Source organism: Cheilinus undulatus, linkage group 18 (assembly GCF_018320785.1).
Source record: "Cheilinus undulatus linkage group 18, ASM1832078v1, whole genome shotgun sequence".
Taxonomy (NCBI): Eukaryota; Metazoa; Chordata; class Actinopteri; order Labriformes; family Labridae; genus Cheilinus; species Cheilinus undulatus.
Window position 1 is genome coordinate 11,651,729 of NC_054882.1, and position 20,544 is coordinate 11,672,272.

A 20,544-nucleotide genomic window follows, 5' to 3' on the forward strand; every position below is an offset into this window, starting at 1 on the left:
ATGTATAGGGCAAATGATTTTTATTTGGTTATAAACACCCAGATATTGTGATTTAATAGGCAACTATTTTCTAAGTTCCTAGAGTTATGTTTTTCCCAATAAAGAAGCAATTCGTTACTGTATATTATAAAAAAGACAATATTTGGCGAAACAATTTAAAAAATATACATATGCAATTATTTTGACTAATTGTAAGTCTGATATAATCTGTTGTATTGAGGGGGATGATTATTTAGTTTTTCTCATTTTGAATAAGAAAAAATATATAACAAGGAAAGTAGGCTTCTTTGCAAATTATTCTAGATGTCATTTGAGCGTTTGCAGGATGTGTACAGAATAACATCTCTGCCTTAGAAAATGTGTTAAAGTCCCTGAAAAGTACAATCTAAACTTTGTGTCTTTACACTCTAAATATGTCGGATGTCCTGGCTTGGTTTAATTGAACAGGACAAACTGAACAGGTCTTAATGGGGAATGACCCCACCCCCCAACACTACAGTGATATAAGACCACCAAGCAGTTCATCTCAGTACAGTCTGTTGTTAGCTGATGTCACTGCCGTCATTGAAAGTTAACAGCCAGCTACATGCTGAGTTTTTGTTCATTGTGAGGTCAGTTTCACATATCTATTAGCTATGGTGGCCTACAGGACTTTTAAAGTATCATAACAGAGAGATTTGTGCCAGAAAACAATAAATTTAATCCCCATAGAACAAGGCAGCTGTACTCTGATCAGAAGGATTTTTTCACATTTGAGAGGATCGTATTTGTCGTGAGTGGGCGTGGCCTCAGCTCACTCAAATGAAACGCCCACTCCATCCTAGAGCAGATTTTGCAGCCTCATCTTTCATGATTTGAAGCTTACTTTTATAAACTTAGAGATGTTTTCCATGACTGAAATTTGTCCTGGTGGTTCATAAAAGAGTGGCCTTGCATACAACATACCTTAAATACAGACTTTTTTTCACTTTACCGTGACTTTTAATCATAAAATAATTATGTAACAATTGGTGGAGAAAGATGTTTAAAAATTCAGACTTACAAGGTCTTCCATTTCAAATTTGCAATTACTGACTATTTAAGACTGCAGGAACCCATTTTAAAGTGTGTTATCAGGACTGAAACTTGAGGTCTAAACTACACTTAAATATAGGTATTGGCTAAAATTAATTTGTAAATATCAGTTTATCGGATATTTGCAAAAATCCAATATTGTGCATCCCTTCTTTTCTTGCTGGTTGTTGGATGTGAAGATTGATACAACTCTTCTGTCTTTTTGTTAAATATTAAGCTCGAGCTTAAGCCTGGCACAAGAAGGTTCTCAATAAAAAAAAGCCTACACCCCACAACGTTATTCTGTTAATCAAACTATAAAACTCGTGGATAATCATCCTCAATAAAAACCGACCTCCCTGACCTCAGGGTTTAATATGAGGTCAATTAAAGGGAATTATGTGATGATCATTACTCTAACTTAATGTATCAATTTAGGAGGAAAAAAGGCTTGCAATAGTTTGAATCTATTGAATTAACGTGCCCCTGACTCTGGGAGTGCATGAGCATTAGTATGCTTGGTCAACTGCACTTTTTCCTATGTTGCTACCAAATGTGCCCCTTACCACTTCACATATGGAGACCTGAGAGGCAGACTCACAGATGAAAGACTGAGGGGGGGATGGTGGACAGTCAGTGAAATAGCATCAGAAGAAGAAGAAGAAATGTCACACACAAAAGAGAGGAGGAAAGGAGAGAGAGCCAGAGAGAAAGAGAAACTGCAGCCTTTGCATTGTTCATTGCAGACATTTACTGGCTTGGCAATTTGAGAAAAAAAGGTGTGCTCAGTAACGACGAGGGAAAGTTAGATGCAGAGGAGTATTTAAGTAATACGTAAGAAATGCCCTTTGGTTAGCGATATTAAGCAGCTGAGGACAGTGGCGGAGAGAAGAGGCCTTGCACCATTCCTTGTGTAACTCCTTTATCAAGGATGTGTGGGCTGCATTTCACCTCGTCCCCTAGCCTACACAGAGTGTCTAGACGTACAGAAGATGATGGAATTCACTATCATGAGCTGCTTAGGGTTAAAAAAAAGTGAAATTGGGATGTTTTTCATGCTTTAAAACACAGATGTTTTATAAGACTTGAGGAGAATTTAAGAGGAATAATGGGCCTCCAAGTGCATCATGGGCTGATGAGTTCCATTATCTTCTGGGTGTGCTAGAAACCAACAGAAAGGTACCTGTGGAGTGGACTGCTCACAGAGGGTCCAGGCTGTGACAGACTACATTTGCCCCGTTGCTGTTTGCAATGAACAGGGGGGGGAGGGTAAAAGAAAGAAAGTATGTTTCAGTCCAGGCAAATCAAGACAAAGCTACCGATGAAAAGAAAATCCCAAAATGAAAGAAGAGCAGCGACAAAATCATATGTGAAGGTGATAGATTTTGTAACTCCTGGCTTTTCAAAGTGTACTATTACTTTGAAGTGCTTTAGCTTGTGATTGCAACAAATAGTCTGCAAATAGGAAGCTACATATTACGCAGTGATGCATGATTCTCTGCAACAGTGACATTTAGTAACATACACATAGTCTAAGCAGCAGCATGCTTATTTGGACTGATAATTGAATGATGATTAAAAAAGACTGATTTCTACAGTTTTCAGCCTGCTTTATACAATATTTATGATTGCATGCCTTTAACATCATGAAACCACATTTTATACTCTTCTTTTGTCATACGAACAGTTTTGTTAGCCAGTGTTTCTGAGAATAAATAACTACAGGGATCAGACTACAGTGAGAAGAAATTAGAGGAAAGTCTAGGAGGAGAAAAGATTTAAAGGACAGGAGTTTTAGTGTGAAAATACTGGAAGAGAAAAAGTGACAAACAGGTGAAAACTGAAAAAGTCATCCAAGAAAAAGGAGGAGAAAGTTAAAGGAGTTAGAAAGGAAGGCTTCCCAAGTCCTCTGGCAGGGTTTTGCTCTGGGAATAGATAACATGCAAAAGACAAGAAAAAAAAAGTTGAGAATTCAGAGGGAGGGAGTGTAAAGCAGGTTGTGGATGTGTGGAGAGGTGTGAGGAGAGATCTTGGGATGACGGGTGAGTATGGCCTTTAGTGGGGCATTTGGGGCACAGGTTATTGTTTTGACTGTCTCAGAGGGATAACCTAATGTCTGGCTTCTCACAGGGCAGCATGTACTGGTGGGAGTGTATGTTACCGATCGCCGCCGACTTGGTGTGCTCCTTCCTGATACAGGACTGAGAGAACCGGACGTGTCCAGTTCATCGGCAGACGACCAAGATGACAGATCCTGTGAAGGACAATGTTATTATGGAGTGTTACAGACGGAAAGAATCAGTGAAATTTGATGAAAGTCCAAGTTAGACAATTAATTTTGCACTTTCAAAGCCAAAAGGCATCATAATAATAATTGCTGCTCACAAGTAGAAATGAGGAACTGCAATTTCTGAGAAAGCTTACCTGTTGACTGCTTGTGATGTCCAGAATCTTGGCCAGCTCTCTGAGGTCTCGTGTTACTTCCTTTAGCAGCAGTTTGAGGCGGTTCCCGATGACATGCACCTTCTCTTTGGCCTCCAGACAGTCGCTGCCCTGAGCGTTGACCAGCAACTGAAGGGACATGTCCTGAAGAGAGGCCACTTTGAGCTGAGAGTCCAGCAGCTCCTGGCGGATTTGCTGTGGGGGGAATCAACATGAAACATGACTTTTCCAAGAGTATTTAGAAAGAGAGAAGAGAGAATTTCAATATTTCGAATCAGGTTGTTTTTTAATTTTAATTTTGTTTGTTTATTTTTGCCTTTATTTGGAGGGGACAGAAGCAGTGAACGTGGTAAATGGCATATGGGAAAGGGACAGCAGGTCAGACATAAACCTGCTTGCAGACTTGCTTTCATATGTAGGGTGCACCAGGCCATTGCTACCTTGGGATTTTTTTTTTTTTTTTTTTTTGCGTACATTTGCTTTGAAAGTAAGTACTTAGGTTAAGAGAACTTACATTTATGATTTAATTAAGGATTTAAGTAGTTAATCTTTTAACACAGTTGCTCTCAACTAGTGGGAAGGGACCCAAAAGTGGGTCATGAAGCTGTTTCCAGTGGGTCTTAAACGTGTGCCAAATAAGCCAAAAAGTCTATGATGTATAGGGGCATAAAGTGGACATATAGTACATGCATACATTTTTATTTTTCTTTCTGTAATAGCCTGTAAATTTTCATCTTTTCTCAAGATATCAATTGTTTATCTCCTTTTCTTGGATACAAAGCTGGTTAATAAGGACATTTTTTTGGAGAAATTACCAAATATTTATGCTGTCTTAGGAAAATGGAGTAAAGTGAAGCATGCAATCATGTCCTTCTGTGATGATCTGCTTTTTCAGCATGTTTGTCCTTTGTCTTTGCTTTTCAATCACTAAGGGTCCAAACTGCATCATTTTTCAGTAAATAAATTTTAGTGGTTGCACATTTTTAAGAATTTGGATCTTGATTTTCTCAAAAAGGGTGGTGATGGATTCTCATGCCTGACCAGTAAAGAACCACTCCTTGAAAGAAACGTTAATCTTACAGTTTTGCATGCAACTATTTGAAAACATAACTAATGTAAAAATATAACCTATTTTTAATGAAAAATATTTGAACTGTAATTGAATAGTAGAGGGTAACAGATCAGAGGAGATGGGGTTGGGAGGCCCTAAAGTTGTGGACAAAATATGACCTAAAATCTTAAGCAGCCCTTAAGAAAACCTCCAGGAGTAAAGCACTGCTTTACAGTTCAAGCAACTTCAAGATTCCACTGCAAGTATTTAGCCTGGTCTTGACTTAATGCTATTTCTCCCATAGTCCTAAACTAAATGCCAACGCTTATGTGTCTACATAGACAAATGTAATAAATGTATGTACCGTGAGTGTTTTGTGATGCTCATGGAGAGTGTCACTGTCCTGGATCGGGTCGATGGGAACCACCTCATTCCTCCTGCGGTCAATGTTTTCCAACCAGAGCAGCAGACCGTGACTCATCTCATGGAAGTCCTACACATCACAAATAAAGGAGAAGAGATAATCACAACTCTTTGAAACAACCTTTGTACTCATTCTTTGGACAACTGAATTTAACCCCCCTGCTGACACCATGCGTCTAAAGATCATGACAAAAGCTCACAACACACTACACAATTTTAAGCCCGATATGAGGCCCAACTTGCCTCCATCGATAGTTGTGAGTGGAGCCTTGTCATAAATGATTAACTGTCTGAGTATTACTCAAGTGTGTGGTATCAACACAGTTATTTTACTGCTCAAAATCTTGTTGTAGCCTCCAAGACCTTAAATTGTAGATATTAAACATGCTTTTGGAATAATTTAAGACTCAAAAATCGTCTGGTGTGTGGCCGGTCCAACACTTACATGGCATTGCATTAGCGCTTCCTGTAGTGAAGTCCTCCATTCCTCCAGTGAGCTGCCCAGTTTGTCCCAGTGGTTGTTCATGTCTTTCAGTTTGGCCTGAAGCTCTCGAGACTCCTCCGTGTCTGACTGAACAAACTCAGCGCTGCACAGGTTGATGGACAGCACGATGGCCTTACGCTTGTCATAAGCTTTCTGTAACTCCTGTAGACCAATAAATCATCCCACAGTTGTCAACAACTCAGACTTTCAGATCATTATACAACCAGAGAGTTAAAGATTACATAATCTCGTTTGGCAGCAACTAAGGGAGGAATGTCTCAAATCATTTTATCTAATTTGCAAAAATGAGTCGATACAGCTATTCATGAAAAACCATATAAATCAATTTATATTTTTCATATGTTGCAAATATAGAATGGTAAGACTCTGAAATAACTAACCTGCTCAGAAACAAAATGAAATAAATTATCATTTAAAAGAATAAAGGAAATACACCATGCAATGATTCTTATAAAAAAAAATACTGATAATACCTTGAGCTTTTTAATCCGCTGTTCTATGGTCTGGATGTCTGTGCTGAGGTCCAACCTCCGCTGCTGCTCCAGCTCTTCCTCTGTCTCTCCCAACCAAGTCCAAACATTGTTCAGGTCAGAGTTCAGCTGCTGCCACTGCTGCTGGTTCTGCTTTGTGCGTATCTCTTTGCTGAGGTCCTGAGCCTGCAGGAGCTCCCAGCGCTCAATCACTCCTGGATTAAAGAAGAAACAAACATTATGGTAGCTGCAGTAACCTAAGATGCATTGTAATGGAGAAAAGCTGGAAACAAAGGCCCAAGTCGGCCTTTTCTGCCATTCAGATTGACTTGGAGTACTTTTGTACACAAGTACATGAAGATAAAAGCACAAAATGAATGGCCATCTCTTTTATTGAGCTCCCCCCACCCCAGTTGCTGAGTTTGGCCAGGTGACCAGCTCTTGGAAGAGTCCTGGTTGTGCCAAAATTCTTCCATTTGAGAATTATGGAGGCCACTCTGCTCCTGGGAAATTTCAGTGCAGGAGACCTTTTTTCGTAGCCCTCTGCAGATCTGTGCCTGTCAACAATCCTGTCTCTGAGCTCTGCAGGCAGTTCCTTTGACCTCATGACTTGGGTTTTGCTCTGACACGCAGTGTCAGCTGTGAGGCCTTCGATAGAGAGGCATGTGCCTTTCCGAACCATGTCCAATCAGTTTATTTTACCACAGATGGACTCCAGTGAAGGTGTAGAAACATCTCAGCAAAGATTGAGAGAAGTGAGAGGAACCTGAGCTACATCTCAAGTGTTTCTGCAAATATCTCAATGCTTGTGTAAATATAATATTTTAGTTTCTCATTTTTAGTACATTTGCAAGAATTTCTAAAACTGATAAACTAAATATCAGTGTTTACATCTGAAAAAGCAGTAATGGTAAAATAGTACCTGATGTTTGGGATTCAGAGCTGCTTGGATCTGCAAGTCCAGACGCGGTGTCTTCCTCCTCCTTGAGCTCAAAACCCATCCTCTTCACTGTGTCAATACTGCCACGACATTCACCAAGCAGACGCATCTACAGAATGGACATACATCAGTCTACAGACTCTATACATGCTGAAATCAGTGCAAAAAGATCACAATAAATTCTAGAGTAAGACAAATATTTTGACCTTATAATAAATTTGATTTAACAGGAAAATCAAGTTGGTGATACTCCAAAGGTAAAAGTAATAGCATTGGCTGGTGATTGGCTCATAAAAATGTCTGAATTTATGTAAGAAACAACATAAACTTGATTTGTTGGCTGTACCATCACCTCATGTTAAAAAGCTATATTTTAGCTGCAGCTATATCAGTAAAGCTACATTTTTTAGGTTTATTCTATGGCCCTAGAAACACTTACATATCCCATGTAGGAGGCGTCCAGCTCTGAGCCTGTGGGTGTGCGACTACGGATGCTCTCTGTTTGTTGCAGGTGAAATCGGCTGACATCCAGAGGGTGAACATGGGCTTCTGAAGAGGCAGCATCCCCTATAAATAGCACATCAACTGGTTATTTTCCTTTTTGTTTATCTATATCTATTTATACTATAATGATTACTTACATATGATTTTATCTGAACAAGAGACAGAGCCCCATTCACAAAGAGAAGCACAAAAAGTTATATTAAGGATGCAGATTGGTTTCCTGAACACTCGTCTTTTCTTGAACAGTTTGATTAGAGATCACTTCAGCATTTTCTACAAAGTCAGACTTTTTAATTTCTAGCGCTCTTTGACATAAAAACATTACAGGACACTCGTCTCACAATAAAAGCTATAGAAAATCCAGTCATCAAATATCTTTTGTGATGGATCTCTGTGTGAACGGAGCCTTTTAAAAGGTGATTTATAACAAATCTATAACCCAGTTATCAGGAAGTTCAGACGTCACGCTGACAATGAAACAACATGCTTTTCTGAAACACAAAAACACATAAAAAACCTGCAGAGGTTAGCTACACAGCACACTGCAAATAAAAGAAAGAAAGCCAGTTAGAAAGAAGGGTTAGGCTGAATTCCATTTCAGTTCTGCTTAATTTTGAAGCAAAGCAGAATTGGTGATTTGAAGAAATAAAAAATGGAATTGACCCTATCCCCCGGTGTTAGGAAGTGCTGCCATTGGCTACAGCCTGTGCCCAGAGAGTATATAAGTAGAAATCAACACAAATCAAGTTCAAAGCCGGTGAATAGGCTACAAGTGTGATATCACTCAGAGTGCAGCTGTTATTTCTGGCCCCACACACTCGTGGCATGCTGGGGTCTGCTGATGCCTACCAGTGGAGGACCTCAGTGTTTTTTCTGTTAGTTTAACATAGGCCTCAGGGCTCTCTGGGATCACTACATCTGCAAGAAACATTGTACAGTACACACATTCAGCAGAGAGCAAGACACTGGTTGACTCTGAACTAGTTTTCCTGGATTTTATCAGCTGATTTGAACAACGTTTGATGCATCACCAGTGTGATGGAGTTTGACTGCAGATTGACAACAGGGCTCAGTCACAGAAACACATTGAACTTGTAACATGTTACAAAATAAAACTATTAGAGTAATATAATAAACCTTAGAAGTCCACAATCACCATGCACTATTTTTGTCCCACAATAGCACGAAAACAAAGCCACATTTTGCATTACAATCACTTTGTGTGGAAACTTTCCATATTTTTAAGCTAACTTTGAGTTTTTGTTTGGCATCAAGAGACAAAGTAAAATAGGATCATTTTAATTTGTTATAAAATAATTTTACACATGTTTCATACAATTCAGGACTGGTGCTGGTAATTTTTTCCTAACTTAGGCATTTTGCCATTTCTCCTTTGGAATGAAATATTCAGCATTTACGGTACCTTGATTTTGGCTCACTTATACACTTCTGTACTTTTGATTCACACTGCTTGAGAATCCCTCATAGTCTTGGGATGCAATGAACAAGAACAAAACAATCTTTACTTGGGCATTGTTCACCTTTAGAAACAAATGTATGCTCTGTAAATATATTTTTTTTTTCTTGATATGTGTGATTTTACCACTTTGATGTGTAAGTTTACAACATTGTAGCTCTTGGGATGACAAACTTGTATTTTAAGAATTATAAATACAGTATATATATTTTAAATATATCTTTTCAGAATTCAACATTTGATTTTTTTTGTGTTTTTTTAGGTCCTATATCTAATACAATAAGCTAAATTTTACGAGTACTTTTCATTTTATAAAGTCGAGGTTGTTTTTTCTGAGTTGTTTGAATTGTCAAAAGAAAAGAATTAACAAAATAGCAAAAACAGCCTATGAACTCTTAAGGGTTAACATGGAGAGTTGAACTCCCAATCAGCTGGCATTTGATTCTTCACGAGATTTTCTGTAGATATTCGTTGAAATTCAGTGAACCAGTATTGATTAAGTATTTCACGCTCCTTTTCGGAATTAAAGCTTCTCAAAACGTCTCTTAAATTCTGCTTTTTACTGTTTTTAAACACTGTTTTTTCTCTCTCTTTTTTACATGTAAAAATAAAATGTTAATGCTAATCAAACCATTGGCCAGAGATGAAGACTAGAAACTACTTGAATAGTGTGGATCACAGACTGAAAAAGTTGGGAACCACTGAAAAAAAGAAGCTCTACTTTCTCGCACAAAGGCATTATCAGTTTTCAGCATCTATAAGAATCCCTACACCTTACAAAACCTCATTATTAATCTCAGTATTCTCAAAAGTCGACAATAATCACTCTAACATTTATGGATTACTTTGTATAAACACACCTGACAAAGCGGAGGCAGGCCGCTGGAGGAAGTCTCCCTCTTCGCTCTGCTGCTCTCTCAGGGCCCTGCTGGCACTCTCTAGCCCGCGGCTCAGGTCATAGTCATGGTCCCACTCCAGGGGGATGGAGTCCACGCTGGCTGGTGTGTCCCGGCCTGAGCGCTCGGTCCTAAACTGGGCAGCCAGGGAGGCTGAGCGGCCTGAAGAGGGCAGAGGTGAAAGGAAGCCATCCCCCAAACGCTCGTTCCATGGCAGGCTGGACAAATCTCCAGGCTCATCCAGCTCCAGCTCACGGTCCGATAATGACACCTCAGTATCATCGTCTGCAAGCTGAACAGAAACATCACGAATGGTCAAATCTAAACTGAGGCATTCAAAGTAAAAGATGACATATTAATAAATAATTTAGAAGAAAGTGTTGCTTTTCTTAATCTCAGGTCTTACAGGAAGTCTAATGAGCTTTTTATAGTAGCGTTCCACTCGGCCAAACACCTCCTGACAATAGCGCTGCAGCTCTTCCAGCTCCTCTTCAATAACAGCAGCATCCAGAGGCTCACTCTTCTCTATCAGCGCCTCTCCCTGGTGGAAGATGTGCTCGATCTTGGCTGTAGTCAGAGAAATCTCCTGTTGGAAAGACTGAAGCCAGAGGAGAACAAGAACTGATGAACAAGTCCTCATCAATCATGATACTCATGCTGAACACAAGGTCCTTCCACAGTTTTAACTTCATCAAGAATAACCTAATCTAAAAGTTTAATTCCTGATTCGATTTTGAAATTAAAATTCAAGTTTGAATTATGAGATAGTCATCTTTAAATATAACAGTCAAATGTGAGTTTAGCTCGTCTTCACTGCAAATATAAGGAGATATGAGATGGCAGCAGGCTGAAGGCATTGATAATGTGTAGATAAATAATGTACGAAGGTACAACCAGATTAAGATCCAGGATTTTCAAATTCTTTCTCAGCACGTATTTTGGCCTTTCATTCTCTAGTAGCAGTGCTTTCAAAGATCGATGACTCTGAACAACGCAGATGTTGAAAAAGCTTCCAACTACAATAAATACATGCACTTAACCGATAATCAATACAAGCATTAACTGCGTATTTGTTCTGATACATTTTCTCAACTTTCTACTAAAGAACAGTGTTTTGAGTGTCTGAAAATCAAGTTATAAATAAAAAGAGTTATCTTATTTTTTGCAAATACTCCTTAGTTCTGCAGGTCTAAAAACACTGAGACAAACATACCCTGAGTTGTTTGATCTTGGCCTGAATGTCACACTCAGAGAAGTGTTCGATGTTGGTGAGCTGCAGGTCCATCTCTGTCAGCCACACCAGGATGCCATCTCTGGCTGTCTCAAACTCCTCTCTTTGAGTGATAAAGTGCTGCAGATTTGAAAAACAGACACCAGCGTTAGGAGAGAATACACTTTGAAAATGTACTTGTGTTGCTGGAAGCCTGGTGGTTCTGTCTGGAAAAAAGCCCCAAATAATCTACTAATGTGAATTTAGTTGGAATACACTTTAGCCTCTCCAGTCAACAACACAGATGCTATAATGAAAGAAGATGCATGGAGACAGTGTAGTTTGATTTAAAGTAATCAATAACATAATAAAGGTAAAAGTGCATGAACCTTAAGCCTGCGGAGGATTGATGCCACCCTCTTCTGCAGGTTGTCCCATCGCTGGTTGGCATTGTGAGCCATCTCCCTCAGACGACAGGACGAGTCAGTGCGGTTCTCTCTTGCCAGGCGGCGGTATTGCTTATTAATTAACTCCAGTTGAGTTAGGCTTTCATGGACCTGCCTCTGGAAGGCCTGCAGAGACATATTATCTTATTAGGATGTTCATAATCATCAGCATCATTCTCCTTACTGCCTCTGGTGTGTCTTAACTATTTTAAATTACTTATAGAGAACACTCGCCTCAAATTTCTTCAGTTCCTCCTTGGCTACAGTGTACAGAACACCAGAGGAGTTGGGCAGAGCAGCAGTCTTTTCTGAAGTGGCCAGCCACTCCTCAAATCGTGCAAAGTCATCTAGAAATTTCTGCCATAAACGCCACGTCTCCTCAATCCTAAGAGAGAGGAACATCAGGGATAATGCTACCAAGTGATGCATATATTTCCTTATACATAATGACAGTATCATGCTACCCTTCTGCTCTTTCTTTGTCTACATTGTCTGACATCTTACTTGATTCTCCTCTCCATAGACAAGGCACAGATGCTCCTCCAGCGGCGATCAAGGCTGCGAGTTGCCTGCTGGATGGAGTCGCACTCAGCATCAGTGGCGCAGGCGTCGCAGTCGTGCAGGAGCACTTCACAGAGATTCAATACAGATGCCACACCCGTACTGTGTTTCTCTATGTCTCGCTGAAGCTCCTGAGTGGGAAGAGAATCAGGACAGTTATCATCCAAGAGTCTAAGTAATAATACAACAGTGATAGCAGGAAAAGTTAAGATAAAGGTGCATATAATAACATTTGGTAAAGTACTTGCATTGATCTACAGTGAGCTGCCTCGATGTGGGTAAATGGTGAATTCATATTAGAATAATATGAATAATCATTTGTAATGTAGTAATGAATCTATGGGTTTTTTGTTGCACTGTTTGATGCATTATTTCACCTGCTGAAGATCCAGTTTCCTCTGAATCTCCTGGAAGTCACAGGAGTCGTAGGCGATGGGTTTGGAAAGCTCGGTCTCAATGTGAGCCAGCCAGGAGCGTAGGCTGCTCATGTTTTTATCCAGCTGCTGCACCGCCACAAGAGTTTCTCTCAGCTTCTTCACTCTATCAAAACAGTGAGTTAAACTCGGTCAGTACAAGGTGAATAACTCCAAAGAAATAGTACCTTGTCCTGCATGTGATGGTTCAGGTGTTTCTTCACCTGGCTCCGATGAGATCCAGAAGATGCTGCCAGCGGTCGCTGACTTTGCCGAGTTTTTGTTCGATTTCAGCAGCTTTGCTCTTGTGACTGGCTTTAGCAAGGCGTTCTCCCAGCTGGTGCAGGTGCAGCTTGTTCTCTTCAGCCACTGTGATTTCTTCCTGATAGTCCTGACAGCAACACAGTCCATAAAAGACACTTAGAAAGCTGAAAATCAACGTCCTTTTCTTCAGTTAAAAGAGCTATTTGGGCTTTTAATGCCTTTCTTGGAGAGAGAAGACAGCGGATAAAGCAGAAAATCAGGAAGAGAGAGGAAGTGGAATGATATGTAGAAAAGAATCCACTGGTCAAATGTGAACCTGGGCAATCCACTTCAAAGACTTCAGCCTGTGCATGGGGAGCACAAATTAACCAAGGGTCACAAAATGTTAACATTAATGCAATTGAGAGGTAATTTCATTTTCAAGGAGCAACATGATCCTTCATGATGTCTCATTCAGAAGCAGCAGGTCAGGATTTTACCTGTGCCAAAGTTTAAAGGGATGATTGAGTGGTGCATATTACGGGGAAGTACACAAAAAGACAAGAATAAAATGCATTTAAAAAAGAACTATTTCCAAACAAAATTTAACACAAATAATCAATGTCACATTTATCTGAGTAGTTGGTGTCCACTCAGGCTTATCCTTGTTTACCTTGCGGAGCTTCTCGATCATCTCTTCGATGCTGATGTCTCCATTTTGGGACACCTTGCTCTCCATGTTGGTGAGCCACTCACAGAGCTCCTTGTACTTCTCGTTGAATACGGTCCACTCATTCAGCTTCTCGCTCACCTGCTGCCGGCGCAGAGACAGCTGCAGAGAAAAAGCAATGCATAGTCTGTTTGGTGCATCGCTGTGCAAAGTGGATAAAAATCCTCCATCAATAGCTGTTAAAGTTTAACAGAAAATGTAGTTAAAAATGATTCAAAAGGAAGCAGATGTGACTGCAGGAAGACTGATTCATTTGCATCAAGCAGCGACTGAGAATTGTACATTTCCTGTGTATTATATCTACCCTACACAGGATGCAACCTTGAGGTTTCACTTTGCACGCCAAGCAACTGCTGCAAAGGGTTTCGTTTTTTTTTCTCTTTTTTTTTTTTTTTTAAATGAAATACAGTTTTAAGTTAAACTGAAGCAATCTGAGGAACAGGGCTTAGGATTTTCACAGGTTACAGCTGTTTTTAGAAATGCAGAAGTGAAAAAGAGGAAATTCTTCTGATCTGACACCTTTTTGTTAAACTATGGGTTGAAATCCACTAATTCCCCTGCTTATCGAGTCTTACTGTCATGAAACAAACCAGTGTGCAACAGGTCTAAGACTCTGTTGGACGATAGCGCCTCTATCTGGTGTTTAAAGGAACTGGAAAAATAAGACCAGTTTATTGGACAGTCACATCTTTGTTACTAATGCTTCATGCTTGCCCAGGTGTGATACAGGACTGGCTTTAAAACTATTTTCCATAGTTGTTTTAAATAATTCACCAGTATCCTAAACACAGCAGACAAATACTTAAGGATTAAGGTTTTGGGTCGAGCTCTGTACCTGATGGCAGATTTCATCCCACTGGCGATGCAGCAGCTCAATCCGCTCCTGCAGGACAGACAAGTCCTCTGCACTGATGTAGCAAGACAGGGACTCTCTCAGCACATTTAGATGAGCCAGATCACCAGTCCAGCCATCAAATGTATTCTCCAGGTCCTGTAAATGAAATAAATGTCATATTATGTCAATGTCAAATATTTTTGTAAATCCTGCTAATAAAACCCAAAAAACATTTCTTGATTTGAACAAAAATATCTGTTTAAATTGTTTCAAAGTCAGCTCAATAGCTGAAGTGACTTACAAATTTGATTAAAAAAAAAGTAATCCCAACGTAATACTTGATACCAGTCATGTTTGATTGTGATAAGGCATACAACGGTATCAATATCTCACAGTACGATAATACCTCGGTAACAAGTCCATGTCATAGTATTTATTAGAGTATTAAAAAAAACAAAAGAACACTTGGAAAAAACGTGAAGTTGTTTTTTTTTTAAGCAATTGCACCTTGATATCACAATTTGTACAACAAAATACCGTAGGTGTGCATTAAACTTAATGTCAAAAACTCTTTTCACAATTAGAAGATAAAGGAAATAGGATGGAGTATGTGGTATGGGAGACCTAAAAGTTCCTTTTATAAAATAAAAAAATGTACGAGCTGGACCTTGTTAACAAAAAGCCATACTCAGTATAACATCTATTTGTTTTTCAAACACTATCTATGCTACAGTGCATTCAGAAAGTATGTGCAAAGTGTTCGGATTCCCTTCACATTTCAATTTTCTTATGTTGCGGTCCAGATTAGTGGAGGACTGCAGTAAAGTTTGTCCTTCTGGAACTTTGTCCCATCTCCACACAGGATCTCTGGAACTCAGTCAGAGCGACCATCAGATTCTTGGTCACCTCTCCTACTAAGGCCCTTTTCCTCTGATTGCTCTGTTTGGCTGGGCAACCAGCTCTTAAAAGAGTCCTGGTTGGCCAAACTTCTTCCATCTGAGAATTATGGAGGCCCCTGTGCTCTTGGAAAACTTCAGTGCAGAACATTTTTTGTAGCCTTCCCCATGTGTGCCTTGCAACAATCCTGTCTCTAAGCTCTGCAGATAGCTCCTTTGACCTCGTGGGTTGGGTTTTGCTCTGATATCATTGTCAGCTGTGAGGCCTTCAATAGAGAGGTGTTTGCCTCCCAGGAATGATCTAAATGGGAGGAACCTGATGGGTCATGATAGGATTCTGGCATTATTTTTTTCCCCTGTAGAATTAGGCGACAACATAACAAAACTGAAAAAATGAAGGGGGTTTGAATTCTCTCTGAATGCCCTGTTTTTACCTCAAAAATACTGTAGAAAAAAATGTAAAGAATGATCCAGGAATATCCAACAAGGATAGCCGTCCACATAATAAGAATGCAAAGAGGCTCTTACGTTGCAGCGCATCTGCTCAGCTTGAAGATCCTCATGGTGATCAGGAAGAGGCTGACACAGCTGCTTCTTGAAAGCTCGAAGTTTTTCTAGAGATCCACATATACCCTTCTCACACCTCTCCCAATCCTGTTCATGACACAAAAAGTAATTTTAAACACTCATTTAAACAAAAATAGCTTGTTGCTCCCCTTTATGAAACATCTGAAAAACTAAAGTAGGAATGATAAATGTATCTGCTTTACCTTCAGCAATGTGTTAAGTTCTTTTTTCTGTTCATCCAGGCAGACGCTGGCATGCTTCCAACGCTCCTGGATGTCAGTAAGTTCGGCCTGCAGAGACACCTCTGCCCGGCTATCAGCTGACAGGAGCAGTTGTCTGCCAGCCTCCACTGTCAGGATGTAGCTGCCCTGCTGACGCTGCAGCACCTTCTCCTTCAACTGAATCAGAGAAGCACAATTACTCAGATAAAATCATTCTTAACTGTCAAACCACAGACCTGCTGGTGTGTCCTATTTGACCACATCAACAACAATCATCCCCTTTTTTACACCATCAGTGCCTCAGTTGCAGTATTTCTCTCTTTCTGTCCATAAATATAAACCTTGAGTGTTTTCTCTGTAAGCTTTTTACTTTACAAACCTGGACGGCATCCAGCATGGAGCGAGCTTGTTGCAGAGGCACTGTTGTCCCTGACTGAAGGGCTTCTGAAGGATGGGAGACCTCCACCAACCATTTGCGTAGCTTCTCTACCATTTCTCTGTAGCGCTGCCACTGCCGGATCAGACCATCAATGATGCCCCTCCTCTGCTGAGCGCGGCGCACCACGCCCTGCCACTGGTTACTGAGGAGGGCCAGCTTCAGGTTGAACTCATCTCTGCAGGAAGGGAAACAGTATAACCGTTGAAGGAAGATTCAGGAATATACTTTTGGTCATAAGCAAGTTTTAGTTTTATTGTATGATGAGTTGATGTTTTAATGACCAGATTTACCTGTCATCCACCTGACCCTGCTCCAACATCCTCTGTCCATCACTGATAATCGAGTGGAGGATCTGCTGCCGACTGAACATCTCTGCTTGGAATAACTGCAATACAACACACAATGATAGGTAATGATTCATACTTTCAAAAGCAGCTGTTTTAGAGTGCTGGATTTCAAAGGGACTCCTACCTCATGAGCTTTTTGTTGCTCCATCAAACTCTGATAGTTCCCTGAAATTTCCACAGCCAGATTCTCTTCAGTTTGGACCAAGAACTCCATCCATGTTTCACACTTCTCCAGGAAGGTCTGCTGCTGCAGGAGGAAGGACTGGAGTTTGCTGCAAGAGCAAAAACACCAGTTAAGCAAATAAAATATTTAATTTTCCCATTCACTTATGTCATTTATTCTCAGTAATGTGAAACCGGCCTTTACTCTACAACTACAGTATGTTATTTTAAACACTGTTTAACTTGTAGGTTTGAACGATATTGTGGGCATAATATCTAAATCAGTAGATATTTTCTTTCTGATATTTACAAAAGATATGTTGGCTGTAAATATCAAACTATAGCAGCATTAAGTATCAGCTGTAAATTTGAGGAGTTTAAGGTACCTACAGTATATCAGCTGTAGTTTTTGTTGATTGTTCATCCTCCTTCATAAACATCTAGAGCAAGGATCATTTATTAAAATATATAATATTCTCTAACCTGTAATATAATTCAGCCCAGTCCATAAAAACAATGAAAACAACGATAATTTCAGGAACTTAAGGTAATAATATAATTAGAATATAAAATAAGATACTATTAAAATATCAAAATAAGTATTTTTGTTGTAAGTAATCAGCTGCAAGTTATTTAGATATAAATTAGGCTATCTAGCAGCTCTTGAAAAGGGCCTAATTAAAATTAGAAAAGGTTTAATTTTTTAAAACAATCAGATAAAGGTAAAGTGTTGGGTTCCCTCTTTCATGTTTTGTAACATAAATTTTTGATAAATGTCACAAAACAATTTTTTTATTAAAAATCTCAACATATTAAAAGTTGAGCAGCTTGCTTTTCTCTGTCTCTTCCTCTTTCAGTTATGTTGAAGCTTTAGACCTGAGCTGAAATGAATCTCATATCAGTCAAACCAGGCTACAGGATGCGTCTATCTAAAAGCAGAACAACTTTAGGGAAACATTGTTTCCCAGACAATGATCACATTACTGATGATATCAACCTCTAATATTATTTATTTTCTGTCCTCAGATCAGATGTCAGCGTGGTCAAAAATGTACTAATTGACTCGTAGTAACGTTGATATTAGCATATTTAATGATTGTAAGAGTATTGAAAAATACAAGGTTGGTTTTAGTCCACCTGTTAGGAAGAATAAACATAAAACAGTCAATCTCCATAGAAAAGTCTCTTTTCGTTGCCATCTTTTCTTATTTCAAACCACAGCATCTCTAAGTCTTCCTAACTCACTTCCTCTGTCTTGTTTCTGAGACTCCTTCAACTTCTCTGTGTCTGCAGTAGTGAGCTGCTCACAGACATGTAGTTCTTTCTCTTCACTCATGGGAGAGAGGCTTGTGCTGTTCCATGTCAGAGTGAAGCATCTGATTGGCTGAGTAGCGTCACATGTTGCAAAGTTGCGCAGGTGAAGATAAATCCCCGTAAATGTAAAAAAGCTGCACAGGTTGTTAAAAAAGCACTTGTCAGAATAAGGTAAAAGGTAAGCACAGGTCCGGATAGGGCAGCACTTGGGTCCAGATCCGGACCACAGTCTTAGTGACCTCGGCTCTAGAGTGTGTTTTAAGGACTACAGTTTTAGGTCTGCCTTGCATTTATAATTCAGTACTGATATCAGTACTGGCTAAAATGAATTTGAGAATACATGGCAAAAAGGCACATTCTTCTTGTGCCCATTACTGTATCTTTAATGCATCTGTGGAAAGAAAAAGAAATATTGAACTCAAGTAAAAGTCCAGTTACTTTTTAAAAAGTATACTCATTAGTTAAAGTGAAATTATTGGTGTTTAAATCTTCTCCAGTAAAAGAAATTCATACTGTATATAGTCTACTCAGTATACCGAATAGGTACTTTTGAAAGTAAAATATGATCTGTCCTTTATGTGCAATATGAATCACTAACTAGGCTGTTTAATTATAAAAAAGTGCAATACATCAGCAAATTTTAGATTTTAAGTGGATCAGTATCTTGCTGTGCACTACTGGCCATCACTGGTAGTGTAAGCAAAACTACTGCCAAGTTCCTATAATTAGTGGACCTCCTCTTTTTGCATTATTGATTTTTTTATACTCAGTAATAGATGCTATGTTAAATGGTGTGACATACAATACTCCCCCTAAAGAGCAAATGTAATTTGTTACTCCCCCCTGAGCACTTATGTATTTTACCTGAATCTCTCTGTGGTCTGTGCTGAGGCTGTGGACCAGCTCCTGTTCAGATTCTGCATTCTCTTGATCTCTGAATCATTGAGAGGGAGCCGGTATCCGAGCTCATTAAGACGCTCCAATTCTGGAGCCATACTGCTGAATTTCAGCATGAGCCTCTGTAAAAGGACAGAATCAAATGTTACATTTTAAAATCTTGACACTTTATTTTCATTTAACTGTAAAAAGGTGAACAACAAACAACCTTGAGCTCCTCCATGCGGTCACAGATGACTGTCAGGTCCGTTGAGCCATTGGGATCTTGTACCTTCAGAGCGTCCTCGGCTTCGACTATCCAGCAGCCCAGAGAATCCAGCTGATCATTAAAGGTTTCATAGTCTTGAACTCCAGTCTGAAAAAAAAACAAATGTCAGAAAATCATTATTCACGTAAATAAAAGAGCTAAAGTCAGAACTACTTCTCTAAAAAAAAAACTCTGCTCTACCTGCAGGGTGGTGAGTTGTCTGTTTAAGGCCTGCTCCACAGCAGACAGCCGCTGGGAGAGAGAGAGGTGATCTGACTGAATGGCAGAGGCTGCTGATGTGTCCACCTGCTGCTTCAGCTGGTCTCCTAACTCATGAAGAACCTGCAGGGAGGCCTGCACTGGAGCCTGAGACCGGAGCACCTCCTGTGACAGTGAACACATTTAATTTAGAGTATAGCAAAACATCATTTGCACTTAAACACACAACATCAACATCAACATCATTAGAATTTTACTTAACAATAATAAAGACTCTGAAAACTCTTCAGTGCAATGATTTTGCAGCAAAAGAGATGCATAATTTCAGGTGTGAAATATCTGTCTTATTAACAGACTAGAAGACAGATTAATAGTGATAAGATGTTAAAAAGTATAAACAATAACAGCTTTGTGGCTTCACTAACGCTGCATTCTTGGATCCAGTCGGACACTTCCTCATCAGCGATGTCCTTGCTGCAGGCGAGCTTCAGCAGTTGGTCTGCTTTTTCCTCCTGCAGCTGGATGCTGCTGCAGCTCTGCTCATAGAGCTCTTTGTAGCGCTGCCAGAGCTGGAGAAGGGCTTTGCTGCTTCTCAGACGCTCTGCAATCTCCTCCAGTAAACCGGTCCATCTGAGGGGAAATACGGCAGGAATCAATGAAAATGATTCAGAGGGCAGGGATGGTAAAGCTGATGTTTTGCCCTTACTGTTAGAATGACTCAGTTCTATTTATAATCTTTGCACTGAATGTCAAAGCAGGGGTTTGAGCTACTAAATATCACCTTGCATTGACATCTTTAAGGGCACTGTTGAGAGAGTCTGACACTGAGGGGTGACACTCCTTCAGCAGTTGGTGGGTCACAGCACCAAACTTCCTCAGACTGCTCTCTTGTTTCTCCAGTTCCTCTTGCAGATCCTGTATAGTTAAAAGAAAGTGCCTTATTCATCAGCAAGTCTGAACAAAGAGGCCAACTTATGACACATTTACCTTCTAAAAATATAAACATGAGTATCATTACAACAGTAGGAAGCGACAC

At 39.7% G+C, this 20,544-nt stretch overlaps 1 protein-coding gene across 2 annotated transcripts in view; it reads right to left on the reverse strand.

The window, feature by feature from the left end:
* Positions 1-20,544, reverse strand: part of syne1b (spectrin repeat containing, nuclear envelope 1b) — a 106,232-nt gene that overhangs the window by 2,055 nt on the left and 83,633 nt on the right. For both annotated transcript variants that reach the window (XM_041811993.1, XM_041811992.1), the window contains 29 exons: positions 20,290-20,423; positions 19,934-20,138; positions 19,491-19,673; positions 19,251-19,397; positions 19,010-19,164; positions 16,794-16,941; positions 16,613-16,707; positions 16,263-16,497; positions 15,866-16,060; positions 15,624-15,749; positions 14,200-14,355; positions 13,308-13,466; positions 12,616-12,782; positions 12,356-12,518; positions 11,922-12,109; positions 11,652-11,802; positions 11,361-11,543; positions 10,975-11,112; positions 10,168-10,359; positions 9,726-10,053; positions 8,238-8,306; positions 7,324-7,451; positions 6,867-6,993; positions 5,948-6,159; positions 5,415-5,615; positions 4,911-5,039; positions 3,478-3,690; positions 3,215-3,307; positions 2,237-2,295 (listed from right to left, as the gene is read on the reverse strand). In XM_041811993.1, the coding sequence (XP_041667927.1) occupies positions 2,237-2,295; positions 3,215-3,307; positions 3,478-3,690; positions 4,911-5,039; positions 5,415-5,615; positions 5,948-6,159; positions 6,867-6,993; positions 7,324-7,451; positions 8,238-8,306; positions 9,726-10,053; positions 10,168-10,359; positions 10,975-11,112; positions 11,361-11,543; positions 11,652-11,802; positions 11,922-12,109; positions 12,356-12,518; positions 12,616-12,782; positions 13,308-13,466; positions 14,200-14,355; positions 15,624-15,749; positions 15,866-16,060; positions 16,263-16,497; positions 16,613-16,707; positions 16,794-16,941; positions 19,010-19,164; positions 19,251-19,397; positions 19,491-19,673; positions 19,934-20,138; positions 20,290-20,423 (4,679 nt within the window). The remainder of the gene's footprint in view (positions 1-2,236; positions 2,296-3,214; positions 3,308-3,477; positions 3,691-4,910; positions 5,040-5,414; positions 5,616-5,947; positions 6,160-6,866; positions 6,994-7,323; positions 7,452-8,237; positions 8,307-9,725; positions 10,054-10,167; positions 10,360-10,974; positions 11,113-11,360; positions 11,544-11,651; positions 11,803-11,921; positions 12,110-12,355; positions 12,519-12,615; positions 12,783-13,307; positions 13,467-14,199; positions 14,356-15,623; positions 15,750-15,865; positions 16,061-16,262; positions 16,498-16,612; positions 16,708-16,793; positions 16,942-19,009; positions 19,165-19,250; positions 19,398-19,490; positions 19,674-19,933; positions 20,139-20,289; positions 20,424-20,544) is intronic.